This window comes from Hemiscyllium ocellatum, chromosome 9, assembly GCF_020745735.1.
Source record: "Hemiscyllium ocellatum isolate sHemOce1 chromosome 9, sHemOce1.pat.X.cur, whole genome shotgun sequence".
NCBI lineage: Eukaryota > Metazoa > Chordata > Chondrichthyes > Orectolobiformes > Hemiscylliidae > Hemiscyllium > Hemiscyllium ocellatum.
The window spans coordinates 7,021,581-7,035,620 of NC_083409.1; the positions used below are offsets into that span (position 1 = coordinate 7,021,581).

General features: G+C 45.2%; 1 gene segment (V, D, J or C); it reads left to right on the plus strand.

The window, feature by feature from the left end:
• LOC132818578 (Ig kappa chain V region Mem5-like) overlaps positions 1-12,805 on the plus strand; it is a 57,222-nt gene extending 44,417 nt beyond the window's left edge. Inside the window, 2 exon segments of the V gene segment in view lie at positions 85-414; positions 11,980-12,805. Of these exon segments, the coding sequence occupies positions 85-414; positions 11,980-12,308 (659 nt within the window).
• The last annotated feature ends 1,235 nt before the right edge of the window (positions 12,806-14,040 follow it).

Sequence of the window (14,040 nt, forward strand, 5' to 3'; positions counted from 1 at the left end):
GCTCAGTGTCTCCAACAATCTCTCATTTGACCGGCTCTTTCTGTGACAGTTCTGACTTCACTGTGTTTCTCTCTGACCCCTCAGGTATCAGTGGGGACATCACCATGACCCAGTCTCCCCCACTGCTGTCAGTGGGACTGGGCCAGACAGCAACCATCACCTGTACGGCCAATCAAAGCATTCGCAGCAACCTTGCTTGGTACCAGCAGCGAGAAGGTCAGAAACCCTCTATCCTGATCAATTTTGCAACAAATCGATTCAGAGGAGTCTCCGATCGATTCACCGGCAGTGGCTCAGGGACCAGTTTCACCCTGACAATCAGCAACGTTCAGAATGAGGATGTCGCTGACTATTACTGTCAGCAGGGTAGCAGCTACCCCTTTACATTCGGTAAAGGAACCAAGCTCAGAATGAGTAAGTAAACCTCAATCCTCTGTTATTAACCCTGTCAATACTGAAACACACTTTCTAAAATACAGTTACTGATTTGTTGAAGGTGTTAGTGTGGAGCAGCAGTGAATGAAATGGTTGATTGAGGAGCACTGTGTCTAACAGGGTGTCCAGCTGTATTTCATTACTTTCATGCCCTCTTTAAAAAATGCAAGATATAAGTCAGTAAGTTTTACTCACTCTGTGGAGGAGCTCTGTCCATTTGCATCCTGTGGTCCCATTCCTGCAGCATGGAGTGAAATCAGTGAGTAGCCTCCTGCCAGTGTCAGTGTGATGGACACGGGCAGAGTTTGATGTGAGCTCTGGCTCCCTGTCTCAGTCTCTGATCTCACTGACCTCAGCAGCAGCAGCAGCAGCAGCAGCAGCAGCAGCAGCAGCAGCACAGTGAGACACCGAGCTCCTACCTCCCCCAACTTTAACTCTGCTCGATCACACAATCGCAGAATTGTTACAGTGCACAAGGAGACTATTCCATCCATCCTGTCTGGACTAGCTCTCTGAATGAGCAATTCACTGAGTGTCATTCTCCTGCCTTCTCCCTGTCACCCTGCACATTGTTGCTTTTCAAATAACAGTCTCATTCCCTTCGGAATATTTCAATTGAAGCTGCCTCCACCACACTCTCAGGCAGTGCATTCCACACCTTAACCACCCACTGGCTGAAAATGTTTTCCCCCATCTCACTTTTCTTAATATTCCAATTACTTTCAATCAGTGGCCTCTCGGTCTAAATCCTTTCACAAGTGGAATCATTTTCTCCCTATTTACGCTGATCCAGCCCCCTTCTGATTTTGAATTTCTGGAACAATTCTCCAAAGACTTGGAGGTGCCGGTGTTGGTCTGGGGTGGACAAAGTTAAATATCACACAACACCAGGTTATAGTCCAACAGAGGTTTTATTTGGAATCACTAGCTTTCGGAGCGCCCCTCCTTCATCAAACGGTTATCAGCGGCGCTCCAAAAGCTAGTGCTTCCACATTAACCTGTTGAACTATAACCTGATGTTGTGTGATCTGTCACTTTCTCCAAATAAGACAGTCCCAAATTCTCCAACCTATCTTCATAATTGATATTCCTCATCCCTGGAATGATCTTTGTGCATATGTTTGCCAGCTCTACAAAACATTCACCTCCTTCCTGCATTATTCACATTATTTATGTTCCTCATGATTTTATTAACCACTATAAGGTCAATCCTCAGCCTCCGGCACTTCAGGGTGAAAGACCTCAGCTTTTCCAGCCTCTAATGGTCACAGATTCAGACAGCGTGGAAACAGATCTTTCAGTCTAACTTCTTCATGCAAACTAGATATCCAAAACGGACCTCATCCCATTTGCCAGCATTTAGCCCACATCTCTCTAAACCCTTCCTATTCATGTACCCATCCAAACATCTTTTAAATGCTATAATTGTATCCGTCTCCAGCACTTTCTCTGACAGCTCGATCCGTACATGCACCACCCTCTGCGTGACAAGTTACTCCTCAGGTCCCTTTTGGATCTTTGGTCTCTCATCTTAAACCTGTACCCCTTTAGATTTTGATTCCCTTTCCCAAGACAAAGACCTGGGATATAAACCCTGTCCATGCCCGTCATGATTTTACAAACATCTATAAGGCCATCCTTCAGTCTCCGATCCTGCAGGAAAAGTAATCCGTGTACTGAGCCTCTTAAGACAGCTCAAACCGTCCAGTTCCAGGCAACATCCATGTAAATCTTTTCTGCAGAATTTTAACAGTATCCTTCCTATTACAGGATGAGCAGAATTGTTCACATTATTCCCAAAGTAGCCTCACCAATTTCCTATACAGCTGAAAATGATGTCCCAACTCTGACACTTAGTGCAGTGACCAATAAAGGCAAGTGTACCAACACCTTCTTCATCTCCCTGCCTCCCTGTGACTCCACTGTCAAGGAATAATACCCCTGCCCCTGCCCCTGCGCCTGCCCCTGCCTCTGCACCCCGAGGCCACTTTGTTGAACAACACTCCACAGGGCCCCACCATTAACAGTATAAATCCTGCCCTGGTTTGACTTTCCAAGATGCAACATCTCACATTCATCTAAATTGAACTTCATTTGCCACACGTTTAGATCAGAGTGGTGCTGGAAAAGCACAGCAGGTCAGCCAACATCCGAGCAGCAGGAAAATCGACGTTTCAGGCAAAACCCCTTCATCAGGATTTCTCTAGCCAAAAGGCGGATTTTTCTGCTCCTCGGATGCTGCATGCTGTACTTTTCCAGCACCACTCTGATCTAAACTCTGGTTTCCAGCACCTGAAGTCTGCACTTTTGTCCATTTGCCACACCTCTGCCCATTTCCCCAAATGATCAAGGTCCCACTGTACTCTCAGATAAGCTTCTTCACTATCCACTGTGCCACCAATTTTGGTATCATTTACAAGCTCGCCATTATTCCTATATTCACATTCAAATAATTTATTTAAGTGATGAAAAGACATGGACCCGGCACCAATCCTTGTGGCACACAGCTGACATCTGATCTCCAGTCTGAAAAGCAACCCCTTACCACCACTCTCTGTCTCCTATCTTGAAGTCTTTTTTTTTACCCAAATGACTAGCTCCCGATGGACCCCATGTGGCCTAACCTTCCTAATCAGTCTATCATGTGGAACCTTGTTGAATGCTTTGCCGAAGTCCATATAGACAGTGTCTACTGTTCTGCCTACATCAATCTTCTCTTCAAACAACCTCAATCATGTTATTGAGGCACGATTACCATGCACAAAAATGCATTGGTTGTCCAAATGCATGTAAATCCTATCCCTTAGAATTCACTCCAATAACTTGCCCAGCAATGACATCAGGCTCACTGGTTTATAGTTCCCTGGATTTTCCTTACAGCCTTTCTTAAACAATGGTGAATATTAGCCTACCTCTCTGGTTCTCCAGAACCTCACTCATGGCTTTCAATCAGAAACATACCTCAGCAAGGGGTCCAGCAATCTCTTTCCTAGCTTTCCACAATGTCCAGGGGTACACCTGATCAGGTCCTGGAGATTTATCTACCGTCTTCCACTTCAAGAAATCCTCTTCTGCAATGTGGACTTGTGTCAAGACATTACTATTTACTTCCAAAGTTCCCAAATTTCCATGTCTTTCTCCATGATAAATATTGACCTGGAATATTCATTTAAGACCTAAACCATTTCCTGTGGATCCACCCAGAGCTACATTGTTCATCTTCATGGGGCCCTATTCACTCTCGAGTTACTCTTTTGCCCTTTTCTTATTTACCATAATTCTACCACTTTTGCCCTTGAGTAAGTTCAGGAATTGTTTGCCCTCCTTCAAATGTATCTCGACTATACCTGGTCCACATCCTCTACTATTCTTTTCAGGACTTTCCTGCCAACCTTTGATCCCACTTTATTCAGATCCATTACATCCATATCCTATAGAAGCTGGCATTTTCCCAGTGAAGATGTTTGACCCTGAAAAGGCCTTTGTTCTTTTCTACCGTCACCCTCAACTTTGTGATACAATGATCACTCTTCCTTAAGTGTCCTCTCACTGACACTTGATCCACTTGGGCCTCCTCATTCCCAAGATCCAGATCTAGCAGAGCTTCCTTTCTGGACTGGAAACATGCGGCTGAAGATAATTCACATAAACACACTCTCACGACTCTGGCCCCTGCCTGTCCTTCACACTGCTACTACCCCTGTCTATATTCAGAAATTAAAGACATTCTCCACCACCACCCCCATCCATTTATAATAATTATAATATTTGCAGGTCTCTGTAAATTCCTTGCAAATGTATTCCTCTAAATCCTTCCCACTGGGTGGTGACTTATTGACTGCACTAATGATTCTGTGGACCTTGGTGTTCCTCTCTGACAGTCTCTCCTGGCTCCCACAGCCCTGCCAAGTTAGTTTAAACCCTCTCCAACAGCACGAGTAGATCACCTCAAAGGAGTTCAGTGCTATCTCTGTTCAGGAGCAACGCCGTCTGGTCTATCCAGGATCCATGTCCCCCATAACCAGTCCCAATGTCTCAAGAATCTAAAACCCTCCCTCCTGGATCCTCTTTCCAGCCCCACAGTCACTTGTGTTATCCGCCTGCTCCTCTTGTCACTTGCGTGGGGCACTGGAAGTCATCTGAAGATTCCTACTTTTGGGTTCCTAATGTTCATTCCCTTCTGAGCTCCCTAAATTCTGACTGCAGGACTACATCCCTTTTCTCCCTCTGTCACTGGGACCGATGTGGACCACGGCTGTTGCCTGTTCCCCCTCTCCCCTCAGGATGTTCAGCGGTCGCTCAGTGACATCCTTCACCCTGGCACCAGGAAGAAAACACACCATCCTGGATTCCCATCTGCAGCTGCAGAAACACCTATCGATGCCCTCACTCTCGAATCTCCTTTCACAATCACTCTTCCAGTCTTCCTTATACCACCACACTCACCGCCACCCCCCTCCACCCTACACGAATACAGCTGAGTCACCAGTAGTGCCATGGACTTGGCTCTGGCTGCACTCTCCAGATGAACCATCATTCTGATCAGAATTCCAAACTGAGCACATCTAGAAACGTCCTCTCCACTGAGCTCTCAGCCTCACGGACGCTCCGCACTGACACCAGCTGCTGCTCAAGCTCCGAAACCCGGAGCTCCAACTGCTGTCACTGACCACACGTCCTGCTCACACGGTATTCCAGGACCGGGGAAGGATTCTGAAATTCCCACATAGATGCACACCCTCTCCACTCTTTGTTTGTCTCTTGGCAAAGTTTTGATGACAAACAGCTCCAACAGGGCTCACAGTCCAGTGGGTTCAGTGTTCCAATGTTTTGGGAAAACTCTTCAGATGACTTTAAGAAATAGGAGCCGAAATCAGCCATTCAGCCCATTGAATCTGCTCTGCCATTTGATCTTGACAGATATGCTTCCCACCCCCATTCTCCTGCCTACTCCACGGGAACATTTCATCCCCTTAACAATCATGAACCTATCTATCTCTGTCTTAAAAACACTCAGTGACTTGGCTTCCACTGCCCTCTGTAACAATGAGTTCCACAGATTCCCCACCCTCTGGCTGAAGAAAGTCCTCCTTATCTCAGCTCGAAATGTTGGCCCTTTATTCTGAGCCTGTGCCTTGATTCCCGAGTCTCTCCTGTATTTTGAAACATCTTCTCCACATCGACCCTATCCAGGCCAATCTGTATTCTGCAAATTTCAATAAGATCCCTCCTCATCTATCTAAACTCCATCGAGTACAGACCCAGAGTCCTCAACCATGCCTCATATGACAAGCCTTTCATCCCCAGGATCATTCTTGTAAACCCCTCCAATGCCAGCACATTGTTTCTTAGAATATGGGTCCCAAATCTGCTCACAATATTCCAAATGCAGTCTGATCAGAGCCTTACACAGCATCAGCATTACATCTCTGCTCTTGTATTCTGGGGCGATTGAAATGAATGCTATCATTTCATTTGCTTTCCCAAGCACAAATTGGACCTGCCTGTTAACCTGAAGAGAAACCTGAATGAGGTTTGTGCTTTAGATTTCCAAAGGTTTTCCTCATTTAGAAAACAGTCTTTGCATCTATTCTTCCTCCCAAAGTGCATACCCTCACACTGTCACACATTATATTCTATCTGCCACTTCTTTACCCACTCTCCGAGCCTATCCAGGAGCTTTCAAAGCCTTCCCACTTCCTCAACACTACCTGTCCCTCCATCTATCTCATGTCACTTGCAAACTTAGCATCAATGTCTTCACTTCCTTCATCCAGATTGTTCATGTATAACGTGAATAGTTATGGTCCTAACATTGACACCTGCGGAAATCTACTCATCACCAGCGGCCATTGTTCCTCACGCTCTGATTTATGCCAACCTGCCAGTCCTCGGTCCATGCCAGTACATTGCCCCTAACACTGTAGGCACTTATCTTATGTCAAATGCCTTCTGGAAATCCAATTAGATTACTTTCCCGGACTCTCCTTTATCTGACTGGCTCATTGCCTCCTCAAAGAATTCTAACAGATTTGCCAGGCATGAAGTTTCCTTGATGAAGCCATTGCACTTCCTGGACCTCTGCAATTTCATCCTTAAATTGAAGTCTAAAACCTTACCAACAACTGAGTCCTGGCTAACTAGCCTACAATGTCCCATCTTCTACCTCCCACCCTTCTTAAACAGGGGTGGTATGTGAGCCATTTTCATGTCCCTTTCCCCCACCAAATCCGTCCCCACCCCACCTCCACACCCCGACTCCATTGATTCCTGAAAGATCATCACCAATGCCTCCACAATCTCCTCAGTGATCTCCTTCGGAACATTCGTCCAGTCTGGGTGCGTTATCCACATTCAGACCTTCCAGCTTCCCCAGTCCTCCTATTTAATGATGGCCACTACACTCCCCTCCGACCCCTGAAAGTCTTGAATTACTGGCACACTGCTGGTGTTTTCCATGGTGCAGACTGATGCAAAGTATCTATTCAATTCCTCTGCTATTCCTTCATTTCCTGTTATTCTTTCTCCAGCCTCATTTTCCAGTGATCCATAGTCTATTTTTGACTCCCTCTTCCTTTTTATACTCCTGATAAAACTCCTGCAATCTTCTTTTAAATTACTGGCTAGATAACTCCCGCATTTCACCTCATCCACCCTTAATGCTTTTTCAGTTATCCTCCGCAGGTTTTTAAAGACTTCCTAATCCTCTGGCTTCCCACTATTCTCCACCACATTGTGTGCTTTTTCTTTTGCTTTTGTGCAGTCCTTGACCTCCCTCATCAGCCAGGTTGCCTCGTTCTCCCCTTGGTATGTTTCTTCTTTTTGGGGATGGATTCCTGCTCTGCTTCCTGAATTAACCCCAGAAACTCTGCTGTTTTCTGCCCCACCATCTTACCTGCTCGGCTCCCCTTCCAACCAACTCTGGCCAGCTCCTTCCTCATGTCTTTGGAGTTACCTTTACTCAATTGAAATACTGTTCAATCTGATTGCAGTTTCTCTCTCAAACTACATGGGGAATTCTATCGTACTATTGTCACTTATCCATAGGGATACTTTCACGTTAAACACACTAATCATGTTAGCCTCAATACACATCACTGAATCCAGACCTGCTTGTTTCATAATGGCTCAACCACAAGCTGCTCCAAAATCCATGTCGTCGACATTCCATGAAATCCTTTCCTTGAGACGTGCTATCCAATCCACCTATCCACTGAAGTCTGCCCTGACATTTGGTGTATGACTTTTCTGTCTCCTGATTGATTTCCTTCCCCACACCCTGATTACTGCTTGGAGACCTTGTCATAACTTGCATCAGATTCTTTATTTCTTGCAGTTCCTCAGCTCTACCCACACAGATTCTACGCCATCTGACTCCATATCACTTCTTGCTATTGATTTAATTTAATTTCTCACGAACAAAGCAACTCTTCCCCCTCTACCCATTTGCCTGTCCTTTTGATAGGACATGCATCCTTGGATATTTAGTTCCCAGCCCGGATCCCCTTACAGCCATGTCTCTGTGATACCCACATCATCGTACCTGCCAGTTTCAATTTGCACGACAAGCTCATTGTGTATACTGTGTGCATTTAAGTATAACCCCCTCAGTCCTGCATTGACTGCCCTCCTTCCCATTATTGTCCCCTTATCTGCTGTGCTTTACGTTCGATTCCTGATCCTTTCTGTACTCTCTGTCCTTTTACATCTTCTAGAAACTTGAATAATCTTTCGTGAGCACTCCTCCACTTTAACTTGTTTAAATTCCTTGGAAATTTCCCTCGATTTGTGGCATCACTTTGTCGACCTTACTCGGAATGCTTCCTGCATTTAGATATAAACTCTTTAAGTTTGTTCCATTATTGATTTTCCCTGCACTTTTATGGTTCCTTTGATATTCAAAAATTCCATCCCTTTCTTTTATTTTCTGGTAACAATCAATCCCATCACTAACCAGCAATCCTACCTTCTCCTTTACCTTCCATTTTCTCATTTTCCATCCAACTGACTCAAATAACTTTCTCTTTGGGTTGAGTTCAGGCCGATATTTATCATTGAGCCAACATCATTATTGCTCTTTGCTCTCATTGCTTCTAGTGGGATCTTGCTGTATAGAAACTGGCTGCCACGTTACTGACATTGCAACTGTGACTGCTTGTCAAACAAAACTGCCTGTAAATGTCTTTGGGAGAGCCTGAAGTGTTAAGGGCTGGATTGAAATACAATTAGAGTCATAGAGATGGACAGCACAGAAACAGACACTTCGGTCCAACTCGTCCATGCTGACCAGATATCCGAAATTAATCTAGTCTCATTTGCCAGCATTTGGTCCATATCCCTCTAACATCTTCCTATTTACATACACATGCCTTTTAAATGTTGTAATTGTACCAGCCTTCACCACCTCCTCTGGCAGCTCATTCCATACATTTAACACCCTCTGAATGAAAACGTTGTCCCTTCGGTCCCTTTTAAATCTTTCCCTTGTCACCTTCAGCCTATGCTCTCCAGTTCTGGACCACCCCACTCTGGAGAAAAGATCTTCTCTATTCACCCTATCAATGCCACTCATGATTTTATAAACCTCTATACGGTCACCCATCAACCTGCAATGATCCAGGGAAAACAGCCCCAGCCTATTCAGCCTCTCCCTTTCACGCAAACGCTCCAACCTTGGCAACATATTTGTAAATCATTTATGGGACATTTTAAAGTTCACAATATTTTTCTCCAGCAAGGAGAACTGATTTTCACACAGTATTCCAAAAGTGCCCTAACCAATGTCCTGTACACCCGCAACAGCTCCCAACTCCAATAATCAATGCACTGCCCAATAAAGGAAAGCAAACCAAATGACTTCGTCACTCCCCTCCCTACCTGCAACTTCATCTTCACGGAAATATTCTTAATTTTTTGGATGAACTGAGAGTCTTTCAGTTGTGAAAGATGCCATTCCATGGCACTATTGGATGAAGAGCAGGCAGTTCCCCCTGGTGTCCCTGGTCAATATTTATCCCCCAGTTAAAATCACTCAGAATGTATTTCTCTGCTAATTATCACATCGTGTTTAGCATCTCGCTGTGCACAGTCTGCTGGAAAGATCCAGTTGGACATCCTGAGTTGGGGACAGGTGCTACATCAGTGCAAGTCTTTCTTTAAGGTTGGAGTCTCCTGATCCGGATCCTCATCCATTTTCAGCGCACTCTCACCTTCCAGGGGTCATGGGGTCATTAGGAGCAGTGACCCTGTCTGACCCTTGGACACTGAGACTCTTTGCAGCCTCACCCTTGATCTCAGCCAAATAGTGTGCAGCAAGGTTTGAAATATAATCCAGGACATTCTTCGCAGACACCGAACGTGACTCTTTCCTGACATGTGTGGATCCGAGTCTGCTCCAAAGTTCTTGGACAAAGTTCTCCTGATCTGTGGGTAATCGGAGGTTTGTTAAAAAGATATCACGCTCCATCCCACTTTCCAGCTCCTGCTCCATAGCTCTGGAGGTTTCGCTGTTTCAAGTGAATATCAAAGTGTTTTTTCAATGAGATGAGGGTTTCTGCCTCTCCCACTCCTACAGACAGTGAGTCCCACATCCCACCAAGCTCTGGGTGAAAACAAACACCCTCAACTCCCCTCTAATCCTGCCCCCAACTGATTTCAATCTCTCCACATGGTTATTGCCCTCTGTGCTGGTGGAAACCAGTGCTTCCTACCCACACTGTCCAGGCCCCTCATCATTTTACACACCACCATCGAATCTCCCCTCAGCCTCCTCTGTTCCAACGAAAACCCTCCTAGCCAATCCAACCATTCACCAAAGGTCAAAGTCCATTTCAGACAAACTCTTCCTCTGTCCTGGTCTCTCGAGAAATCACATTCTTCCAGCAAAGTGGTGACCAGAACCGTACACTGTTCTCTCACTGTGGTCTGACTGGGATTTTATACGGTTCCAGAATAAACAAACTCCTTGCTTTCACAGTCAACCAATAATGAGATAAGGGAGGTGATAGTCTAAAACATAGAACATAGAAAAATATAGCGCAGTACACGCCCTTCGGCCCTCGATGTTGCGCCGATCCAAACCCACCTAACCTACATGATGTTATTGCTGAACTGCTAATCCAGAGATCTAGGTAATGTTCTGGGGACCAGGGTTAGAATCCAGCAGATGGTGGCATTCAATTTCAATCAAAGGAAATCTGCAATTAAGAGACTAATGATGACCATGAAACCATTGTTGATTGTCAGGAAAAAGCATCTGATTCCCTTATGTCCTTTAGGGAAGGAAACTACCATCCTTACCATGTAACCCCAGACCCACAGCAATGTGGGTGACTCTAAACTGTCCTCTGGGCGATTAGGAATGGGCAATAAATGCTGCTGATCCAGCAATGCCCTCATTCCATCAAGGGAAAAAGAAAAACAGTTTATCCCATGTGTCGTCTTAACCATCTCACTGGCCTGCATTCATTAATCACTATGGCCACATCTTCCACCTCCACACACATCTGACTTCCAGCTTCAAAATGATGAGAGACATTCCTTCATTATCTGAGAAACAGATAGAAACATCAAACACAGGAGCATCAGTAGGCCATTCGGCCCTTCAAGCCTGATCCGCCATTCAATATGATCATGGTTGATCATCCAACACAATCCCCTGTTCCTACTTTCTCCCCACATTCTTTGATCCCTTTAATCCTAAGAACTATATCTAATTCCTTCTTGAATACACATTGCATCTAATTCCATTTTGCTGGAAAAAGGGATGACCATTATTGGGTTGTATTTTGACCAGTATGGACACAATGGGCTGATGGGCCTTTTGGGTCCCTATGACTCTATTATTATATATTATGAATAACTGGGTACCAAGGGCTGACCCCTGTGGCACCCTAAGTTGTAATTACCTGCCATTCAGAAAAAGACACTTTTCTTTCTGTGCTGCCTGCCAACCAGTTCCCAATCCATGTCAATACATGAACACCAATCCTCTTGTTCATTTGGTCAAGATCTGGGAGTCCCACCCTTACTCATTGTGGGAACAGATTCTGAACAGTCTGTCTCATCCTTCGAGGGATCCCACTTCCCTGACACTGATTTCCAATCATGGCATTGGTTCGGATCCACTTTTACCAAAGAACCGCACAGTTTAGTAAAATGAAAACTTTTACAATTGCTCCATGGTTCTCCATTTCCATCCCTCGTCTCAATCTCACTGAGTTCTGATTACTGTCACTAAAATGATCCCCATTGATAGCCCTTGAAGATGCCCACATTCATTCCATAACCGTTGGTCCAAGACTGTCCCTTCTCTCCCTGCTGCTTCACAATCACCTTTTAAGGGGCAAGTAGGGATGGTAATGAATGCTGGCCCTGCCAGTGATACTCAGATCCCAAGAAGCAATTTGAACAGTGTCTGTTCTTTTGTTGGGTTTATTCTGTACTGACTAAAAATGTTCAAAAAAATTGTATTGCCAGTGAATATTGTGAGGGTTGAATTCCCTTCAAATGGAAGGGATTAAAATTGTTTCTCTTGTCTTTCAGGCCGTGACAACTCTCAGCCCAAGCTGACCCTGCTGCCCCCCTCCCTGGAGCAGGTCAATGCCAAGGGCACTGCCACCCTGGTGTGCCTTGCCAATCACTTCTATCCCGATGAGCTGGAGGTGCAGTGGAAGAAGGACGGTGCAGTCATTTCGGACGGGGTTCAGACCAGCCACTACCTGCGAGCTTCGGACAGCACCTACAGTGTCAGCAGCCTGCTGACCCTCTCTGCGTCTGACTGGGAGTCCAACGCTCGCTTCTCCTGTGCCCTCACCCACATGACCCTCCCCTCTCCCCTCAGCAAGAGCATCAGGAAATCAGAATGTGTGTAGACTGTTGGATACAGTCCACAGAGGAGACACAACTTTAAATAGAACAGGGCTAAGCTGGCAGGACAAAGGTCATTGTCAGCACTGAATTTCAACTCTCTTCCTTCTCAGGACTGCTCAGGGAACCCTCTGAGGTTTGGATGTTAAAGCAGGTCATTGCGACAGTGTCGAGGGATCTTTACGCTATGTCAAACCCCATGCTGTCCCTGTTCTGGGAGTGTTTGATGGGGACAGAGTTGACTTCTGATGCTAAGTAAAATCTCTTGAAGTTGCTGAAGACTGTCAGCTGTACAAAACAATGTGAACCTCAGAATTCTCTTCTTCAGTAAACCAAATCTCCTTCCTGTTTAGCTGTCAGTTCCAATTTAAGGTTTTGTCACTTATGGGACAGCATTCTCATGTTATTGAGCAAACCTCCACAAGTGTTTTCCTTAAGCTCCATTGTGGCTTTGAATTTGAGCAGATTCCTCTGTCTGGGCTGTTAATTACAGGATTTTTTTCTGTCAATGTGAATCTGAAAAATGGAATAAAGATGACGATTCAGTCTCTGTGTCTGTGTGCTTTGGGAATAGATGACCTTCCACGCCGCCCAGTAGATTTTCTGCATTTCAGCAGATCATTGCCAAGATTGGCTGGTTGGCCTGTCAATCAATTAAATCATCCATCATTACTCATTTTCAAATGATCCCTTTGATCAGGAATTTATGTAGATTGCAAGATTCCAAAAAGAACAGAAACTGAAAGCTGTTAGGACTCAATAAGTACAATCTGATGTATTCCCTCCAGGCCCAGCTGATGGGATCGCACTGTGCAATCTCTGCTGCTGAAACAATCTTTGGCCATTCACTGACATTGTCAGTTGTGTCTCTCTGAGGGTAAAACAAGGACTGCAGATGCTGGAAACCAGATTCTAGATTAGAGTGGTACTGGAAAAGCACAGCAGTTCAGGCAGCATCTGAGGAGCAGGAAAATAGACATTTCGGGCAAAAGCCCTTCATCAGGAATATCTTCCTGCTCCTCGGATGCTGCTTGAACTCCTGTGCTTTTTCAGCACCACTCTAATCAAGAATGTGTGCCTCTCTGAGTGTGAGTGTTTAACTGAATGCTGCTTGGAGGAGTCTCTCTCAGTGTGGATTTGTTACTCAGAGAGACACCCACAGGCAGCGTTCAGTAACGCACCCACATTCGGAGACACCTATCTGCAGCATGGAGTGTGATCATGTTCCTCAGTGCTACCTATCTCACAGAGTGAGTGTGTTACTCTGTGCTGTCTGTAGGTGTCTGCCTGTAGTATATGTCTCCGAGTGATGGATTGAGAATGGGCTTTATTCTGGGGATTGAAGATTAGGCTTTAATCTTCTCAAATCATGAATGGAAAACAGTTCTGCTGATTCAGTCTGAGATGGCAGCTCATTCAGATGGCCAAAGTTAAAAAAACACGCAACACCAGGCTATAGTCAAACAGGTTTATTTGAAAGTAGAAGCATTTAGAGCACTGCTTCTTCATCAGGTAGCTGGAGGGGCGGGATCATTGGACACAGAATTTATGGTAAATTCAGATGGCAGCTGAGAAAGGTGAAAACTGAGAGTGTATTCTCAGTAAGGGAGGGATTCCAGAGGCAGTGGGCACTGCACTCACGAATGCAGAAATGTCGATTTTCCTGCTCCTCAGATGCTGCCTGACCTGCTGTGCTTTTCCAGCACTACTCTAATCTAGACTGTGCTCCCTAATGTG